The following is a 20,524-nucleotide window of genomic DNA, read 5'->3' on the forward strand; positions in this document are numbered from 1 at the left end:
AGGCCCACGGGATTTGGGGGCGGGACTACGGCGGGCGCAAGCGCAGAGGGAAATGGGTGGATTGTGGGTAGAGATTTCTAGAGGAAGTACGAGAGGCTGTGCGCCTCCTGAAGCGGTGGCGCGAAAAAGGTGCGCATGCGTCTTAGGGTGTGCGCAGGCGCGACTAATGTGGTGCCGTGGGTTCTTTACTGCGACTTCTTTTGGCGCCCAGGCGGCGAGTTACCTGCTTCGCGCAGATCCTGGACTGACGCTCCGTGTCGGTCACAGCTGACTGACCCACACCCTTCCCTGAGCATTCCCTTGCTTGCACACACTCTAGATCCGCGTGCAGAGTCCTAATCCATGGACCACGAGCCTCATGAACCCTCCGCTGGCGTCATCTCGGTTCCAAGCCAGCCGCCCAGCGAGCCTTCTGGGCCTGGTCCTCAGGGGCTTGGTCCTCAGGGGCCCAGCGCGGGGGGCGACTCAGGTATTACTGGGCCCCGGGCCGATCTCGAGTGGAGGGCTCTTGCATGGAACCGTTTTGGGAAAGTGAATCAGGTTGTAGGTGCTCTTGAAATATTATAACAGTTTTAGGATATTTTCTGTAACCGGCCACCTTTGTCTTACTGTCTGGTCCGATTTTGCTCGGAGCTTGTAGTGGGGCTAGCGTTAGCCGACATTTAAAACGCCGTTTTAAGGACATTGTGTGTGTGTGTGTGTGTGTGTGTGCGCTCAGTCGTGTTTGACTGCGATCCCATGGACTGTAGCCGGCCAGGCTCCTCTGTCCATGGAATTTTCCAGGCAAGAATACTGGAGGCCATTTCCTACTCCAGGGGCTCCTCCCTACTCCAAGAGATCTTCCCAACCCTGGGATCGAACTCGCATCTCCTTCCTCTTCTGCCTTGGCAGGAGTCGTCTACCAACTTCGCCACCTGGGAAGCCCCTTAATGCAGATTACCTGGAGGGAATCTAGGTGTAAAAAGCTTTTGCAGAGCCGCGTACAACTCCCGCCTGACAGGCAGGGTGGTTCCAGTCATCTATACCCTTGTTACTGAGGACAACCAGTTGTAGTTTAATCATTTGTAATGCATACCTAGGGTACATGACCGTTTTAAAAATGTACTATATGTACATTTTATAACCATTTATTAAGCTCTTACTGTGTGGTCTCCTGGATGATCTCATTTACTACTGCAACCCTAGGAGGAGGCCATAAGGTAATGTTAGGGATGAGGAGCCTGAGATCTGGAGGGGTTAATTAACTTGCTCAGAGTTACCCAGCTAAGAAATATCAGCCCAGGTGCAAATCAGCCCAGGCAGTCTTGATGACAGAACCTGCACTTTTGATCACTATCACTTCTCTGGGTATTTAGGGGGCAAACAAGTACACAGGAAACAAATGGCATGATCCTTGGATACTGTTTCTCAATTTTTTTTCTTGTTGTCTTCCTCTCTCCAGGAGCCTTTAAAACTAAAAAGCATTTCCCCCTCTAACTTAATATAACTGTGTAGGGCTTCCCTTGTAGTTCAGTCCGTAAAGAATCTGCCTGCAGTGCAGGAGACCCGGGTTCGATCCCTGAGTTGGGAAGATCCCCTGGAGAAGGAAATGGCAACCCACTCCAATATCCTTGCCTGGAAAATCTCATGGACACAGGAGCCTGGTGGGCTGTAGTCCATGGGGTCGCGAAGAGTTGGGCATGACTGAGCAACTAACACATATAACTGTGTATTTGCTTATATACTGCGGCCCTTTAGAGGGCCAGAAAGCTTCTGTGTAATATCTAGGATTTTCTGCCCTCTTCCTGCTCCAAAAGAACCAATTTTCACTACTTTGGTGGCAGTGTTGTCCCCATGCATGTCCCAGCGAAACAAAAGTGACAAAACAAATACCAAAAGAATCCCAATTTGAAAAATGTTATTATAGCTAGACTAAATTCATGTATTCAACAATGTTAGATGCTTGTCCAAGTGGGTGATTGAAAAGTTGTAACAAAATGTATAGAAAATGAAACAGATAAGGAAAATTCAGAAGGTCCAGAGTAGGCAAGGAGGTTGTTTGTGGGCATGGTATTTGGAGAATGTTTGTGGGCCTTAAAGGGTAGATAAGCAGATCCAGGAAGGAAATTCAAATTAGAGAAATAATCTGAGTGACAAGATTGGAGCTGGAAAAGTGTATAAATATAGTTCATGAAAGATGGGTTGAAGGGGAATCATAGAATATAAAGTTGGAAAAGATTTCCTAGGGAAGGCCAAATGAGAAGGGCTTGAAATACAAAGCTAAATAATTTGAACTATAGGTAGAATAACCTATAAACCAGGACTTAACTTGGTGGTCCCGTTAAGACTGGTTATGACTCTGCCTCCACTGCATGGAGCATGGATTTGATTCCTGCTTGGGAAGCTAAGATCCCGCACACTACACAGAGCAAGGTGGGGAAAAAGGGGTAAGTTGAGACAGGACATTAATTAGATTGTCACAGTAATTTAGGCAACAGATAAGTGGATTCAAGCATGATGAAAGGGAAATAGGAATGATTTATAATACATCAGAAGTCCTCAACTCACACCTGCAGGAATGTAAGTAATGCAGGTAAGCCATAGGAGCCTGATAGGGATCTTGATATGCTTGTCTTTGCTCCTGCTGAGTGTGCCTTGCCAGAATATTGTCTGAAAAATTTGATCAGGAGAATCCAGAAAACCAAAATTGTTGATTAATTTGCTCCTTAAAAATGTTGGCATGTTACTTAAAATTTTTAAGCATTTTCTCTGAGCCAATCAGAATATGCCTGTATACCCAAGGTGGCCCATGAGTGAGTTTGCATCAACTTCTGTAGTAATAGAGAATCCACTTTAGAAAGAGGGAATGTTAAAGATTGGATATTTTTTTTGGAAGTTGTTAACAGGTTGAGTGACTTAAACATCAAAACGGAAAAAAAAAGCCAGTATTCTTGGCAGTTGGAGATCATGGCCATGACCTTCACTTAATGTTTATTTTACCAATACTATTTATCTGTTGAGCATCTACTGGGTACCGGAGATACAACAAGGAACAAAGCAGCCAGTCCCCTTATGCTCCCTTGGAGCTTATATTCTGGAAGAAAACACAGAAACAGACGAATAATACGTCAAGTGGAGTTAAATGCTGTGGTGAAAATTCGACTTTGCTGGTGATACAATGGTTAAGACTCTGAGCTTTCACCACAGGGGGCACGGTTTTGATCCCTGGTCGATCCATGCAGGATGGCCACACACAAAACTGAATGAAATGTGTGTGTGTGCATGTGTAAATATATTTGCAAAAATATATATATATATATATATATTTGCAAAAGTGGTACAAAAAGGTTAGACTGTTACATAAAGGGAAATGAGAAAAATGAGATGAAAGAATTGGTGGAGGTGTTTTAATGTTAACCTGTATGAAGTGCTTTCTACGGCACTTTCCTGGCACTGTACTGAATGCTTTGCACATGTTACCTCAATTTGAAAAATAGTTTTTGTGGTTACCATCCTCATTTTACAAATAAGAAAACTGAATTTTATATCAAGTTACTTACTCAAGGACACATAACTAGTGTGGCAGAGCTGTTATTCAAATCTAGTCTCTACTTTTGACCCTGTTAAAAATGATCCAAAACTTGGAAATAGGCAAAAGTTATTACCAGGTGTCCTTTTGATAAAGGTAAAGCAGGCCTACCTAACTTGGGGATTACCTGGTTTTCCAGTGGGGCGTGTGCCTTCGTTTGATGTCCTTTTTATTGTTGCTCTAGGTATTTTGTAATTTGATAAGATTGCCTTCTAAGACGGAGAAGGAAATGGCAACCCACTCCAGTATTCTTGCCTGGAGAATCCCAGGGACAGGGGAGCCTGGTGGGCTGCCGTCTATGGGATCGCACAGAGTCGGACATAACTGAAGCAACTTAGCAGCAGCAGCAGCCTTCTAAGACATTGGCTGGTTTTGTATCTATCTATTAGAAGGCAAATTCATATCATTCTTATCTGGACTTTAAGCTGATGATCCTCCTTTCCCAGCATTCTCTTTTGAACCAGTTTTAAATTTTATGTATTCCCTTGTTAACTAATAGGTTGAATAAAATCTTTGATGTGTTTATATAATTATGAGTCATATTTTCAGTTTTTAAGATTATACTTTAACAACTCCTGGGGTACATTGCCTTTTGTTGGCCCATTTATTTATTCATTCAGAAAATATTTGTTGAGAGTCAGGATTTAAACTCAAGAAGTCTGACTCTGGAAGGAGCTTTAGACAATATGCCAGTGGAAGTCTAATACCATGCCACCCTCTGGCTAACATCTTATCTTGCTCTTTCCAGCAAATGTCTTTTACTTTAAAGATCTGTCTATACCTGCATCACCTGGATGTCTGTTAGAAATACTGAATCTCAGATCTTTCCACAGATCAAATGCGCTTGCATTTATTCAAGATCCCCAGGTGGTCTGTATGCACACTAAAGTTTAAGAGCACTGGATTTATACAATACTGCTCACTTCTTTCTCAGGACACTCTTCTCTCATCCTACTTGATCTCTCAATAGCACCTTTTTATCCTGTTCACCCAGTTCCTTTTTTTAAAATCTGGTTTTTCTATGCCATCACAGAAACACATGGTAACACCCTTTGACCTACCATGTCCAGTGACCCCATTTCCTGTTTCTTAAAACACTGTTTCCACAGTGCTTGGGACGCTGCCCTCTTCTAGTGTTCCTCTTATGTTTTTGCTATTAATAACTTCTTCATGATCCTTTGAGGTATATCTTCTGTCCCATTGTTCAAACATTAATGTTCCTCCAGTTACATGTTGTTCAGCCACTAAGTTGTGTCCGACCCTTTGGGACCCCATGGACTGCAGCATGCCAGGCTTCTCTGTCCTCCACTATTCTCCTGGAGTTTGCTCAGATTCATGTCCATTGACTCAGTGATGCTAACCATCTTATCCTCTGTCATCCCCTTCTCCTTTTGCCTTCAATGTTTCCTAGCGGCAGGGTCTTTTCTGGTGAGTTGGCTCTTTGTATCACATGGCCAAAGTATTGGAGCTTCAGCAACAGTCCTTCCAATGACTATTCAAGGTTGATTTCATTTAGGATTGACTGGTTTGATCTCCTTGCAGGCCAAGGGACTTGAAGAGTCTTCTCCAGCATCACAATTGGAAAGTGTAAGTTCTTTGGTGCTCAGCTTTCTTTATGGTCCAATTCTCACATCCTTCCATGGCTACTGGAAAAACCATAGCTTTGATTATATGGACCTCTTTTGGCTTCTTAATATGCTTTTTTAATATGCTGTCTAGGTATGTCATAGCTTTCCTTCCAAGGAGCAAGCATCTTTTAATTTCATGGCTGCAGTCAACCTCTGCAGTGATTTTGGAGCCTAAGAAAATAAAATCTGTCACTCCTTCCACTTTTCCCCCTTCTACTTGCCATGAAGTGAGGGGACCAGATGCCATAATCTTAGTTTTCTGAATGTTAAGTTTTAAGCCAGCTCTTTCACTCTCTTTCGCCCTCATCAAGAGGCCTAGCTTTTTACTTACTCTGCCTGGGCCACTTTATCCACTTCCATGATTTTAATGGCCGCTGTTATCAGGGAAGCCTGGCATGCTGCAGTCCACCGGGTCACAAAGAATGGGACTGGACTTAGCAACTGAACAGCAGTGTCTATAGCTCCAACCCAGGATCTTTTTCCTGAGCTTCAGAGCTATGCATCCGGTTGCCTTCTGGATGAACAGTATTACTTGGATGGTTCACAAATTCTTTTGGTCCACAAAATTCATTTCCAAAATGAATTGAACCCACTCCTTCTATTTCACTCAATTGTCCAAGCTACCCCACTGCCACTACCCTAATTCAGGTCAGTGACCTCGAGGTTTTAGCAACAGACATAACCTGGCTCCCTGGCCCTGGGTTGCTGTCTCTAATCCATTCTTCATCTTGAAGCTGGAGTGATCTTCCTAAATAAAAAAGTTGGTCCAGTCTCATGCCTCAGTTCATAATTCTTCAGTACCCCTCCACAGTCTTTAGGTTACTGTCCAGATGAACATAGCCATTGAGACCCCTTCATCACTTTCCTCACCACCACTCTCCCTAAGACAAATCCACTCTGCCTGCTCACCATAAACTTCCTAAGTTTGGGCATCAGGTCTGTGTAAGTTATATATTGTTTCCCTATGACCTAGCAGAGTACAGGACACAGAGTAGGACTCAATATATGTTAATCTATCCCTATACATTTTCAAATGATCTTTACCCAGTCCTTATCAAATGAGCTGCTGAGAGAGGTCTGGTAATTTTTCTGAGAGAGCAACCCTGCCCCCACCTGGCAGCAAGAGGCACTGCTTCACTAAATGGAATTCAGTTCAGTTCAGTTGCTCAGTGGTGTCCGACTCTGTGACCCCATGGACTGCAGCCCACCAGGTTTCCCTGCCCATTACTAACTCCCAGAGCTTGCTCAAACTCATGTCCATGGAGTCGGTGATGCCATCCAACCATCTCATCCTCTGTCGTCCCCTTCTCCTCCTGACTTCAATCTTTCTCAGCGTCAGGGTCTTTTCCAATGAGTCAGTTCTTTGCATTAGGTGACCAAAGTATTGGAGTTTCAGCTTCAGCATCAGTCCTTCCAGTGAATATTCAGGACTGATTTCCTTTAGGATGGACTGGTTTGATCTTGCAGTCCAAGGGACTCTCAAGAGTCTTCTCCAACACCACAGTTCAAAAGCATCAGTTCTTCAGTGCTCAGCTTTCTTTATAGTCCAACTCTCACATCCATACATGACTATTGGGAAAACCGTAGCTTTGACAAGATGGACCTTTGTTGGCAAAGTAATGTCTCTGCTTTTTAATACGTTGTCTAGGTTGGTCATAGCTTTACAGAACTTTGTCAGCAAAGTAATGTTTCTGTTTTTTAATACGCCGTCTAGGTTTGTCATAGCTTTTCTTCCAAGGAGCAAGTGTGTTTTAATTTCATGGCTGCATTCACTGTCAACAGTGATTTTTGAAGTCCCCCCCAAAATAAAATCTGTCACTGTTTGCATTGTTGACCCATCTATTTACCATGAAGTGATGGGACCAGATGTCATGATCTTAGTTTTTTGAATGTTGAGTTCTAAGCCAGCTTTTTCACTCTCTTTTTTCACCTTCATATTACATTGGTTTTTGGCACAAGGAGATAGAATAGGAGCTTGTTTTGTCAGCTCCATGCATCACCCTGGCAGTGCAGTACTTGTAGAAGTAGTGTGTCCCTTTGGGAATATGTAGTTGTTAGACGAGATTTGTTAGCTATAACTTTGGTGGAATTATCTCTCCCTTGGAAAAAAAATAGGCATTATAAATTATGGCTTCATTAGTAAGAAATTTGGTTTTAGACTTGTAAGAGGTACTATAAACCATATGAAGTAGTCCAGAACTAGGCTAACAAACGTATCTGTTAATTCAATAAGAATCCCAGGGACGGAGGAGCCTGGTGGGTTGCCGTCTATGGGGTTGCACAGAGTCAGACAAGACAGAAGCGACTTAGCAGCAGCAGCAGCAACAGTAGTTATGTAACGGCAGAATAGAGCAGTGGTCACCAAACTTTTTTGATTGTTTCTTTCCTGTAAGTTGAGAAAAAGCTACTTTCGCTGCTGATAGCCTGGGTTCAGCCTCCGGTTGGCGAACTAGGATCCCAAAAGCCAGGTGGCACAGGGGAAAGAACCAACAAACCCCCAAACAAAAAAGCTGATACCCCCTACGATGTGAAGATTTTTAGAGTAAGTTATATTTTATGTACATTATCAATTATTTGAAAAGGTAGAAAAATTTTCAAAGGATGAAATATAAATAGGAGTTTACACATTTTTTTTCCCCTATTTTATTTATTAGGCTGAGCCAGGTTAGTGGTAGCCCATGGGCTCTTTTTAGTAATGGCACATAGGATTTAGTTCGCTGACCACAGAGAAATCACACCCAGGCCCCCTGCACTGAACAGTGCAGAGTCTTAGCCACTGTACCACCAGGGAAGTCCCTACGTGTTTTTTTTTATAAATCATTGTGTTGGCTAAGAGAATGCTTGGGTTTGAATCCTGGCATGCTTTCTGATGAAGGCCAAGTCATTCTGTCTGCTTGGTGGTTTCTTTCTTTCGTGGTGGATTCTTTTTGGTGGGCACTAATGTGGGCTTCCCTGGTGGCTCAGAGGTTGAAGCGTCTGCCTCCAATGTGGGAGACCCGGGTTTGATCCCTGGGTCGGGAAGATCCCCTGGAGAAGGAAATAGTAACCCACTCCAGTATTCTTGCCTGGAGAATCCCATGGACAGAGAAGCCTGGTAGGCTACAGTCCACGGGGTCGCAAAGAGTAGGACACAACTGAGCGACTTCACTCACTCACAATGTGTGATGCAGAAGTCTTTGGCTTTGTACACTCTCTCATATGTCCATCACCATTCTCTATCCCAGCCCTCAGACCCTTTGATCTTCTAGTCCTTTTCCTTCCAGTCCTCTCATCAGTGGGCCAGACCATTGGCCACTGACCTAGAGTGTGTATATAGTCTCACCTTGGGCCATTTCTCCTGCACAAGGTGGATCGTCAGGTGGAGAGCTGGCAGATTTTCTATCTCCACTGTCTTTCAAGGCCTCTTCTGAATGTGGCCACTATCATTTTCACTTGGCACTCATAAGTTGACCCGTCTATAAATCATGCTTGAGCTTTTGCTTCCTCCTTTAGCAGGTTATATAGGACATTCCTGATGACTGCGAGTTCTTTTGCACGAGGGGTGGGGACACTTTTACAAATATGGTGGATATCGAGAGGTCTGGGCTACCAGCTTGTACAGTTTGTCTGTATCCCCTGGTTCTGCTTAGTCTTGATTCTGGAGGTACCATTTCCATTTTTTGAAAGACTGCTGCTGGTCTGGTCTGATGTTTTGACTTCATAGGTCCAACTTATAATGGCAGCATGTCTGATATAACTCATAATGGGGCCGTTCTTGGTTACTTAGTGTTTCGTAATGAAGTGTTCCAATAACACGCCAAGAGCTGTTTCTCAAAAGGCATGTATTTCTCTGTTGTGAACAGCCTGACCTTGTTCTAGAATTTCAGCCACCTGTTTTGCCTACTGGGGCCTGCCATAGGCTCCACAGTGTGTATTTTTCCAACCCCATAGATCTCTTGGATGTTACGGTTCAAGTGGCAAGGCTTCAGGCATTGTAACTTGGACTTGCAATGCGCTTGCGTATTCTTGAGTTGCACTCAAAGTTGGCAACTTACCATGTCACCTGGTGTATAGATGGGAGTTTCAGTTCTACGAGTGGCTATGATAAGCATCACATCCACGTATCCTTGCTGTCTTTAATGCTGGCTCTAATCTCTGTCCCTTTCTCCTTACTCCTTAGGATATGGTAATTTCTTTTTACTTACTATCATGGCTAAAGAGCAGGGGAGTTTCAGAGATTTTTACTCTGCCTTTCCCACTGTGGTAGCCCTTCTCTTGTAGGCCAAGGACCCAGTGTAGAGGTTCCTCCTGAGTATATCAGTTCCACTAAACACTTGGGGACTGCGGAGATTACCTCTTCTAATGGGAATAATGATGATGCTTTGGGCCTCAAGGCATCAGTGTCAGTTCAGGTCCTGTGTTTAAAATCCTCAAAATGTTTGCATATCCTCCTTTTCCAAATGCATAGTTCTTTTAGCAGATGATGAGTTCCTTTTTGGGAAGAACTGGGAGAATCATAGTTTCATGCTCCTTCCCCTAGGGTCTCGGTTACCTCTTCAGTAACTGGGTTTGGGATGTGAAAATTGGCTCAGACCCAGGAACTAAGAAAGCGATTTTGACTGTTTCCTGTGGTGACCGTCCTTAGCCTTGTGCTCCTTTCTTCTTTCTCCCTGCAGGTTGTAGATATTCAGCAGCACCCTCATTGGCTTCCGCCTAGGGATACCACTGTTTATCATATCTACAGTTATCTCTGATGGGTTCCAGGCCCCATGGCTAACCCTCCAGTCTTGCCAGCCTTATGATAAGTAGCGCTTTCTGACTTCTGGCAGTTAAGCAGTGCCTCTGTAATTCCTCTCCTGTATTACTTGATGGGCCTTCCCTGATAACTCAGTTGGTAAAGAATCCACCTGCAATGCAGAAGATCCCAGTTCAATTCCTGAGTCAGGAAGATCCCCTGGCGAAGGGATAGGCTACTCACTCCAGTATTCTGGCCTGGAGAATTCCACGGACTATACAGTCCATGGCGTCGCAAAGAGTCAGACACGACTGAGCGACTTTCACTTCACTGTTACTTGATGGGGGTGAGAGGGAAGGAAGGATGTCAGCTCCGTGACTTCCTCCTGGACTGTAGAGGAGAACCGCCACTGAGCTTCCAGGTGGTACTGATGCCCCTGTCGGTAGTGTGTTCCTGATGGCCTTGGCGAATGTTGTGTCCCCTGGGCCCTTTCTTGGAACACAGTTCTCTGATGGGTCTTCTGGCCTCACATAATCTATCCATTCCAGCAAGTCTGCTTTCTTCAGCCTCTGTATTGCTTCCTCTGCCCTCTGTTAGGGCCACTGAAGCATACCTGTTGCACTCAGCAGAGGCCATTGCTTTCTCAAAGCTTCTATAAGCCACCGAAACAGTGATTTTGCCCCACCCACTGGAATCCTTGTCAGGGGTTAAGTCCTGCGTCCCAGGACATTTCCCTGAAGTCCTTGGATTCTTACCTGGTGATCCATCATATCCCTGGTCCCCAAGTGCTTACTGGGACTGATAAGAGTTGGAGTAACCCCCCACATTGATTCTTTAATTGATTTATTTAGGCTGCACCAGGTCTTCGTTGCATCACACAGGATCGTCATGTGGGACTTTTCGTGGCAGCACAGGGATTCTCTAATTGTGCATGGGCTTCGTTGCTCCACAGCATGTGGGATCTTAGTTCCTCAACCAGCGATTGAACCTGTGTCCCCTGCATTGCAGGGCAGATTCTTAACCACTGGACCACCAGGGAAGGCCCCACCTTGAGCCTTTGGTCTGGGAGAGACAAACTAGGAACCTCTGAAACTGTTCTGTCCCCACTCCATTGACTTCCTTACCTCCCATTCTTTTTAACCCATTGCACTCAGGGTTCTGTTCTGGATCCACTTGTTTTCTCACTCTGCCTTGAACAATTTATCCATTGCCATGCCTTCATTTGCTATATGTATCCTGTTGTTGTTGAATCACTCAGTTGTGTCTGACTCTTTGAGACCCCGTGGACTGCAGCACGCCAGGCTTTCCCGGCCTTCAGTCTCTCCCGGAGTTTGCTCAGATTCAAGTCCGTTGAGTCAGTGATGCTATCTGACTATTTCATCCTCTGTCACCCCCTTCTCCAGCCCTCGATCTTTCTCAGCATGTCACTATAACTCAGTGTTTACCTGCCCTGTGTTATGAAGCTCCTGAAGAGGTTGTTAGAAGAAATACTTCAGAGCTGTAAACCAGCTTCCTCCAACAGGATCTTTCTGAGGATGGCAGCTGCTCTGGGAATAGCTCTGCCCTCTCCTGGCAGCAAGAGACACTGCCTCTATTAGGCTGCAGTCCATGGGGTCACGAAGAGTCAGACATGACTGAGCGACTTCACTTTCAGTTTAAATGGCAACCCACTCCAGTGTTCTTGCCTGGAGAATCCCAGGGATGGTGGAGCCTGGTGGGCTGCTGTCTATGGGGTCGCACAGAGTCGGACACGACTGAAGAGACTTAGCAGCAGCAGCAGCAGGAATATGCAAACGCACAGTGCCCTGCAATGAGCTTGGAGGAGGATGTTTACCTATAGGGCAAAGATTCAATCTGGGAACAGAATTTCCTTATTTCCTGAACCCTGGGGAGGAATATGCCAGTTGGAAGCTCTCCCAGAGAAGGATTAGACTGGGTTTTGGAAGAGCCAAATTTGTGAAATTTTAAAAGGAACATCTTTAAGGTTGCATTTGTGACCTTGAATGGAAGTTTGGGAAGCAAAGCCTGATGAGAATCTTTTTTTTTTTTTTTCAATTGAAGTATAGTTGATTTATAGTGTTGTGTTAGTTAGTTTCAGGTATACAGCACAATGATTCAACTACAACCACACATACATGTATATAAATATATATATCCTTTTCAGAATCTTTTCCCATATAGGTTATTATAAAATATTGAGTATAGTTGCTATACATTGATCCTTGTTGGTTCCGGAATCTTAATTATAGGTTGTTTCTATGGGTTTTGGCTGAAGATCATTATCTGTTCATACCATTTAATATCTCGTAAATTCTCTACCTGAGGATGCTTTTATTAAGTGGAATTTTGGAACAGGGAGATGAACTCGAGGCTCACTCTATCCATTCCCCATGTCCACCAGATGCTGCAGTTCCTCCGTGAATGGTGTGGTTCTTTCTTTTGGGATAGGATATCATTAAAAAGGAGACTGTTGGTACTCTTGTATCATTTAGTTTTTAGAAAAAATTTTAAGGTGAATCTACTATTTCCCCCTTTTCTTTAACATTATATTTTTGGTACACTTTGCCTGCCTTTTTTGTGCCCTAGCTCTTTAAAATTCAGTTTTTTATATACTCTAGACATGTTCTACAAACTATTTTGTCCCCTAGTGATAAACCCTTTTACAGGTTTCTCAGTTTTTACTACTATAATCAGTACTGCAGTGAAATCCTTTGTATGTTGCTTTCTGCACATTTATGAGAGTTTCTCTGGGTTATGAATCCAGGAGTGCCATTGATAGGTAATATCTAAGAGTTTTTTCAGTTCTACAGGCTTTTGTACATTTCGCACCTAGAGTGATTATACCAGTTGATGTTGCCACTTAGGCAGTTTCATGTCCTTGTCATCACTTGGTTCAATCAGATGTTTTGCCAATCTGTGGACATAAAATTGTATTTTTTTGTGATTGTAATTTGCATTTTATTGACTACTAATACGTAATCTGTCAAGAGTTCACTGGCCATTTTTTGTGTATCCAATTTTGTGAACTTACCGTTCCTAGTCTGTAAATTGTTTTTCCTGCTGAATTGTTGCCTTTTTCCTCACTGGTTTTCAGTGGGACTCTATGTTTCATACAAGACTGTTGTCTTATTAGTTTCAGATACTATGTCTTGTCCCTTTTCTGGCTTGTCTTTTCAGTTTGTTACGGTCTCTTGTGATGCACAGATTTTTCTTGTAGAATTTATTAGTTCTTTTCTTAATGGTTTGTGCTTTTGTGTCTTGTTTAAGAACTCCTTCCTTACCTTGAAAACCAGAAAGATACTCTCATTTTTTTCTAAAAATTTAAAATATTTGTTTTTCATATTTAGGTCTTTTAACCACTTGGAATATATTATTGTGTTTACTTTTAAGTAGTCACCATATTTTATTTTTTCAGTGCCATTTGGTGAATGGCTATTCTTTCCTCCAGTGGTTGTAATATTATCCTTGCATATATTAAGGTTTCAGATATTCATGAGTTTCTTTCAGGTTTCATATTCTGTTCTGTTGGTCCATTTGTCCATCCCTTTGGCTATTTCATGCTATGATTATTACTTTGGCATGCTACTGTTATTACTTAGGAATATAACATGCTTAATATATGGTAGGATTTGTCTTCAAAAGTATTACTTAAAAAAAATATATCTTTACTGTTTTTGGCCCTTTTCTCTTACACATGTGTTAAAGAATCATGAAGTTCCCAAACATGGATATTAAGATTTGTATTGGAATTGCAGTGGATTGATAGACTGTCTGGGGATGTTGATGAAAAAAATTAATCAGTAGTCAATCTAAGAAAAAAACTGGAAAATTTTCTTTGAGTCAGCTGGAGGATTATAACCCAGGAGACAATCTTTCTGAGAGCTCTGAGAACTGTCCTCCTGGTAGAGGTCAAAACAGAGTTATAGAAATTTTTGAGACAAAGGGTCATACATCAAAGTAACATAGTCCAGCAAGGCGAGCTCTGAGTTGTTGTGACCCCTTACAGAATTGAGAACGGAATGTTATTTTCTAAGGAGCTACCTTCCTGGTGCCAGGAGGAAGTTGCTTTTGTTTGTTTTTGCAAGTAGGCATTGCTGTGTCTTCTAAGGGGATCTGGTTGATGCAGATGCACAATGCACCCCAGAGGGGAGGGGGCAGTGGCTAAAGCGGCCGGGGAGAATTTTATGTGAACTTTTTTTATCGTGCCTTAAAATTTTATTTCATCAGGGAGCATTAATTTCTTTATGACATCAGATCTTTCTGTTTACAAATATAAGACGTTTCTCCTTTTGGTCTTTACACTTGCTATTATTCCCTCACCTAGAAAACTTTCTTTTAGAAAGCTCCCTTGTTCCTTTACCTCTTTGGGTCTTTGCTCAGATATCACCTCATCAGAGATGCCTTCCCTGAATCAAGTAATCTCCTTCTCATCGTAACTCTGCCTTTTCACAGCACTTGTAATCATTTAACATGTTACATGTGTTTGAGTATTTATTCTTTAATTTTCTTTCTTTCACTTAGTGAAATTAAACTTCATGAAAGCAGGCTCTTTTTCCTTGCTACCACCCCAGCTCATAGAAAAGTGCCTGGCAGATACTAGGTTCTCATTATTTTTGTTTGAGTGTGTTTCTGTAGGATATTATCTTTTCCTTCATAAATTCAGTTCAGTTCAGTCGCTCAGTCGTGTCTGACTCTTTGCGACCCCATGAATTACAGCATGCTAGGCCTCCCTGTCCATCACCAACTCCCGGAGTTCACTCAGACTCAACGTCCATCGAGTCAGTGATGCCACCCAGCCATCTCATCCTCTGTCATCCCCTTCTCCTCCTGCCCTCAATCCCTCCCAGCATCAGAGTCTTTTCCAATGAGTCAGCTCTTCACATGAGGTGGCCAGGGTACTGGAGTTTCAGCTTTAGCATCATTCCTTCCAAAGAAATCCCAGGGTTGATCTCCTTTAGAATGGACTGGTTGGATCTCCTTGCAGTCCAAGGGACTCTCAAGAATCTTCTCCAACACCACAGTTCAAAAGCATCAATTCTTTGGCACTCAGCCTTCTTCATAGTCCAACTCACATCCATACATGACCACAGGAAACACCATAGCCTTGACTAGATGGACCTTAGTTGGCAAAGTAATGTCTCTGCTTCTGAATATACTATCTAGGTTGGTCATAACTTTTCTTCCAGGGAGTAAGCGTCTTTTAATTTCATGGCTGCAGTCACCATCTGCAGTGATTTTGGAGCCCCCCAAAATAAAGTCTGACACTGTTTCCACTGTTTCCCCATCTATTTCCCATGCAGTGATGGGATCAGATGCCATGATCTTCGTTTTCTGAATGTTGAGCTTTAGGCCAACTTTTCACTCTCCACTTTAACTTTCATCAAGAGGCTTTTTAGGTCCTCTTCACTTTCTGCCTTAAGGGTGGTGTCATCTGCATATCTGAGGTTATTGATATTTCTCCTGGCAATCTTGATTCCAGCTTGTGTTTCTTCCAGTTCAGCATTTCTCATGATGTACTCTGCATAGAAGTTAAATAAGCAGGGTGACAATATACAGCCTTGACATACTCCTTTTCCTATTTGGAACCAGTCTGTTGTTTCATGTCCAGTTCTAACTGTTGCTTCCTGACCTGCATACAGATTTCTCAAGAGGCAGGTCAGGTGGTCTGGTATTCCCATCTCTTTCTGAATTTTCCACAGTTTATCGTGGTCCACATAGTCAAAGGCTTTGGCATAGTCAATAAAGCAGAGATAGATGTTTTTCTGGAACTCTCTTGCTTTTTCAATGATCCAGCGGATGTTGGCAATTTGATCTCTGGTTCCTCTGCCTTTTCTAAAACCAGCTTGAACATCAGGAAGTTCACGGTTCACATATTGCTGAATCCTGTCTTGGAGAATTTTGAGCATTACTTTACTAGCATGTGAGATGAGGGCAATTGTGCGGTAGTTTGAGCATTCTTTTGCATTGCCTTTCTTTGGGATTGGAATGAAAACTGACCTTTTCCAGTCCTGTGGCCACTGCTGAGTTTTCCAAATTTGCTGGCATATTGAGTGCAGCACTTTCACAGCATCATCTTTCAGAATTTGAAATTCCTTCATAAAGAAGTCATCTATTCATTGTTAGATTTAATCTTAGATCTCTTAGTTTTCATTGCTAGTATATATGGCAACTTGGAGAAGGAAATGGCAACCGACTTCAGTATTCTTGCCTGGGAAATCCCACGGACAGAGTAGCCTGGCAGGCTACAGTCCATGGGGTCACAAAAGAGTCGGACATGACTGAGCGACTTTTACATTATATAGGCATGATCATTGGCTATTGGTGATTAATCAGGCTTCAGCTCCTCTACCCTCTCTGGAGAGTGAGGGATGAGGCTGACATTTCCACTCTTTATTCTAGAGATTCCAAAGATTTTAGAAGCTCTGGTGCCAGGAAAGAGGACTGAAGACCAAATATATATTTGGTCCACACAGCATGTGGGATCTTAATTCCCTGATCAGAGATTGAACCTGTGCCTGCTGCCCTCTTGCAGTGGAAGCTGAGTCTTAACCAGTGGACCACCAGAGAAGTCCCAAATGTGTATCTCAGTATCACAGCCTGGTATTACAGCACCTCTGGGAACATGTCATTGGGGACTTAACAATGGTTAAGAAACTGATAATCAGGCTGTGGTGATCAGGTGACTGTAGATGTTTATTCTTTTGTTCTTATCCTAGAAGTATGTGGTTCTTCAAGGAAAAAGTTTATTTCCTTTCTCAGACTGGTTACATTCTAGCTAGCATTTCATTAGTGCAACAGTTTCTATTTTAATTAGAAAAGAGGGTTTCCCTTCTTAGTGATGTGTTTTAGTTTGTTTTTAATTTCTCTGCAGTTCAAATTATTTTACAGAGTGTTGTTGAAATTAACCAATTTAGTTGCAGTGTAAGGAGCTAGTTTAAATTCAGGTTTCCATTATTCATACTTGTCCCTAAATGTCTACTTCTCAACATTATATACCCCCTTTTCACCTTATTAAATATAAAAACATTTTAAAATGTTAGTTAGGTACCTGTTTCCCTCTATGGAGCCCTAAGATTTTTCCTATAACTGACCCAAAAAGGAGCATAGGTAGGAGCAGGGGCAGATGTGGGCGGAACTATTCAAATACTGAGTTACTTGCTTTGAGGGAATGAAGGAAGAGTTTATGTTCGAAAGTGAACATTGAAATCAAAGATCCCAATGCCTCATTATGTGTCTTTAGGATTGTATTGCTGGAAAGCTCTGGTAACATTTAGCCATGTTGAATGTCTGTGAAAATCAAAAGTGCTTGAGAGTTTGGTTTATTTATTAATACATTTATTAATATTGCTTATGTAAATATATTTGTATAAATACATTTATAAGACATTTGAAATACTGAATACAGGAGCAAGAACTGGCACATTTTAAGTCTGGATGGAGACTTGGAACCATTTCCAGTTTGTTTAGAGAGTTTCATGATAGCATGCAGCAGAAGCTTGTGTGTGTGTGTATGTGTTTCCTAAGTGGAGATATTGTACCTATATTAATCAGGCTACAGAGTTTATACTAGCATCTAGCTGGACAGGGAGGATGGGAAGATATAAGAGCTAAGAAAATTGCCCATGTGCTTCTGGCCTAGAAGACTGGAAGAATAGCTGTGTCACTCACTGAACTGTGATAATTGAGCAGGGGGATTGAGGAGGAGAGGCTATAGGGGGTTGTGGGAATCACAGGATCAGATTAATTATGGATAATTAGAAATACAGAATTAACTAAAAATTAGTGGGTCATAATATTTGACAAAGATTTTGGGGGTCATTTAGTTGATTTAAGAGTAAATGGGTTCCTTGAGGGACTGAGTCAGGTACAACATTTTACTTACTATTGCCAGTTTATTATGAAGGCTACAGCTTGGGGAAAAAGGCTAGGTGCAAGGAGTGGGGGTGTGGGTGCCTCGCTGCCAGCACCTTGATGTGTTCACCAACTCGGAAACTGTAGGTGTGATCATCATTAGATATTGTTACGTAGGTACGGTTGATTAAATCATGGCCATTGATGATTAATCCAGTCTCTAGCCCCTCTCCTCTTCCCAGAGGTTGGGGAGTGGGGCTGAGAGTTTCATCACTCCAGTATGCCTTTCTGGTAACCAGCCCTGATCCTGAAGCTGTCTAGGAGCCCATCAATAGTGGCCTCATTAGAACAAAAGGCATTCCTATCACCCAGGAGATGCGAAGGGAGTTGGGAGCTCCGTGTCAGTAACTAGGAGCAGAGGTCAAACATAGATATGTGTGCGTGTGTTTTTGGCTGCACGAGGTCTTCATTGCTCTGCTTGGGCTTTCTCTAGGTGCTGTGATAGTTGCTCACTGGCTTAGTAGTTGCTTGATAGTTGCTCACTGGCTTAGTAGTTGTGGCACACAGGGTTAGTTGCCCCAAGGCATGTGGAATCTTTCTGGACTAGGGATCAAACCCATGTCCCCTGCATTGGCAGGTGGATTCCTGTCCACTGTACCACCAGGGTAGTAGTACTATGGATGCATTTTCATCACATTATAGTTATCCATCTGGAAAAAATAGGAGATTACTTCCCTACCTTATGCCATAAGTAAACATCAATTAAAGATGGATTGAGGATTGAAATGTCAAAAATAAAGCCTTTTTTATTGTAGAAAGTATAGATGAATATCTTTCAGGCCTTGAAGTAAGGACAGATTTTAAAAATTGGACACCAACCATCTCCCAAAAAAGTGGAGTATACAAGAAAAAAAAAAAAAAATATATATATATATATATATTATTTAATTATTTATTTGGCCATGCCATGCGGCTTGTGGGATCTTAGTTTCTGACCAGGGATTGAACTCACTCCCTCAGCAGTGAAAGCAAGGAGTCCTAACCACTGAACTGCCAGGGAATTCCCAAGACATATTTTTGATGGATAACTTTCATTCCTCAAATGATGCCTGAGTGCCCATATCTTGACTTCTAATACTGTTCTCCAATAAAAGGGACTATGGCTCTTTGGAGAAATGCTATTTCTCAGGCTGGGGCCCTAGAGAATATACAAGATGAACCTGAAGCATCTTATAGTGCCAGAAAGTAAAATGCTGGAAAAAAAAAAAAAAGAGAAGAAGGAGGGAAGAGGCATGTATTAAAAGGACGCAGTGGCCAAAGTGAGAGAGCTCCCAGTGGCAAAAGCTGGAATAATCAGAGCAAGAAAGCAGTACAGTGTTGGATTCTAACCCAAAGTATAAAATAAGTATCCAAGAATCCATACTGATATGAATAAAGGAATAGATAAATAAATACATGAGAGGGAAGAGAGAAATGAAATAATTTATGAAGGTACGCCTCCCTCTGGGAGGCAGAGTGTAACTTCATAGCCCTTGCCTGTGGCCGCACTTAGTGACTTCCTTTCAAGGACTGTGATGATAGATAGTTTTGAAGCGCACAGGAGATGGGGAAACTGACAACACCCACCAGTACTGTGTGACTAGGACTGCAGAAGGAGCTGAGGTTGGAGTGCTTCAGTGTTCATTTAGGGAATCAGTTAATCTCTTATTACCAGTTAGCCTTTTGATGAGATCAGTATTGTGTCTCTAATCAGTTGACTATCTGATGTCATCTATCCAAGAGTAATAACTTCTCTATCTCGTCCATAAATTGATCTGCTGTATCTCTGGTGTTTCTCTTTTAATATTTGGTTGCATTAGAGAGAGTGACTTGCTTCAGTGTTGTTCAGTTAATTTGATTATGAGATACTTTGCAGATGGTGCATTCATTTCTCTTCTGCAACGAGAAGGCTTTGGTTGTTTCTCCTTTACTCTTTCTGGCTTTTATCCACACTCACATTCCTCACCCTTTAGTAAGACAACTCTGACAGTTCTCTTCACCAGCCAGTGTCCCTCCTGCAGGATTTGTAATAACAAATAATATTCCAACACTGCTTCTTCTAATAACAGCTGCCAAGTGGGTCCCTTTGGTTGGGGTCACGTTCTCTCTCTGCTTTCATCTCGGCAGCACTTTGACTTCCAAGCGCTAAGTTCCTTGACGTTAGCCATCATCCAGTTTTCGAATTTGGCTAAACTCCTCAAGGCTGATGGGTAGTTTAGAGGCAGAGCCTGGATGCTTTTTTTCTGGGTCTTTGAAATTATACCTTCAGCTTTGGCAGTGTTGCAGAGTCTGTTGGACAGTTTCCTGAGTTTCTAACTATCTTCCCATCTTTGCTCTGTTTTTGGAAATCTTTTTTCTTTTAAAGACACTGGAAGAGATCAAATTGCCAACATCTGCTGGATCATGGAAAAGCAAGAGTTCCAGAAAAACATCTATTTCTGCTTTATTGACTATGCCGAAGCCTTTGACTGTGTGGATCACATTAAACTGTGGAAAATTCAGAAAGAGATGGGAATACCAGAGCACCTGACCTGCCTCTTGAGAAATCTGTATGCAGGTCAGGAAGCAACAGTTAGAACTGGACATGGAACAACAGACTGGTTCCAAATAGGAAAAGGAGTACGTCAAGGCTGTATATTGTCACCCTGCTTATTTAACTTCTATGCAGAGTACATCATGAGAAACGCTGGACTGGAAGAAACACAAGCTGGAATCAAGATTGCC

The 20,524-nt window shown here is 42.5% G+C and overlaps 1 protein-coding gene and 1 non-coding gene across 3 annotated transcripts in view; both read left to right on the top strand.

Moving 5' to 3' along the window:
- Positions 1 to 190: 190 nt before the first annotated feature.
- The window catches only part of SLC3A2 (solute carrier family 3 member 2), a 31,252-nt gene continuing 10,918 nt past the window's right edge, over positions 191 to 20,524 (top strand). Inside the window, exon 1 of one of the 2 annotated variants that reach the window (XM_060404045.1) lies at positions 191 to 5,155. Coding sequence is in view for 1 of the 2 variants with exons in the window: in XM_004019620.6 (XP_004019669.3) it covers positions 343 to 469 (127 nt within the window). In the remaining variant the exon portion in view is untranslated. The remainder of the gene's footprint in view (positions 5,156 to 20,524) is intronic. The other variant, XM_004019620.6, reaches the window with a different exon arrangement.
- LOC114110218 (U2 spliceosomal RNA) lies at positions 12,160 to 12,345 on the top strand. Its single transcript, XR_003586544.1, has one exon. It is a non-coding gene; the product is annotated as a U2 spliceosomal RNA (small nuclear RNA).

Source organism: Ovis aries, chromosome 21 (genome assembly GCF_016772045.2).
Source record: "Ovis aries strain OAR_USU_Benz2616 breed Rambouillet chromosome 21, ARS-UI_Ramb_v3.0, whole genome shotgun sequence".
Classification (NCBI taxonomy): domain Eukaryota; kingdom Metazoa; phylum Chordata; class Mammalia; order Artiodactyla; family Bovidae; genus Ovis; species Ovis aries.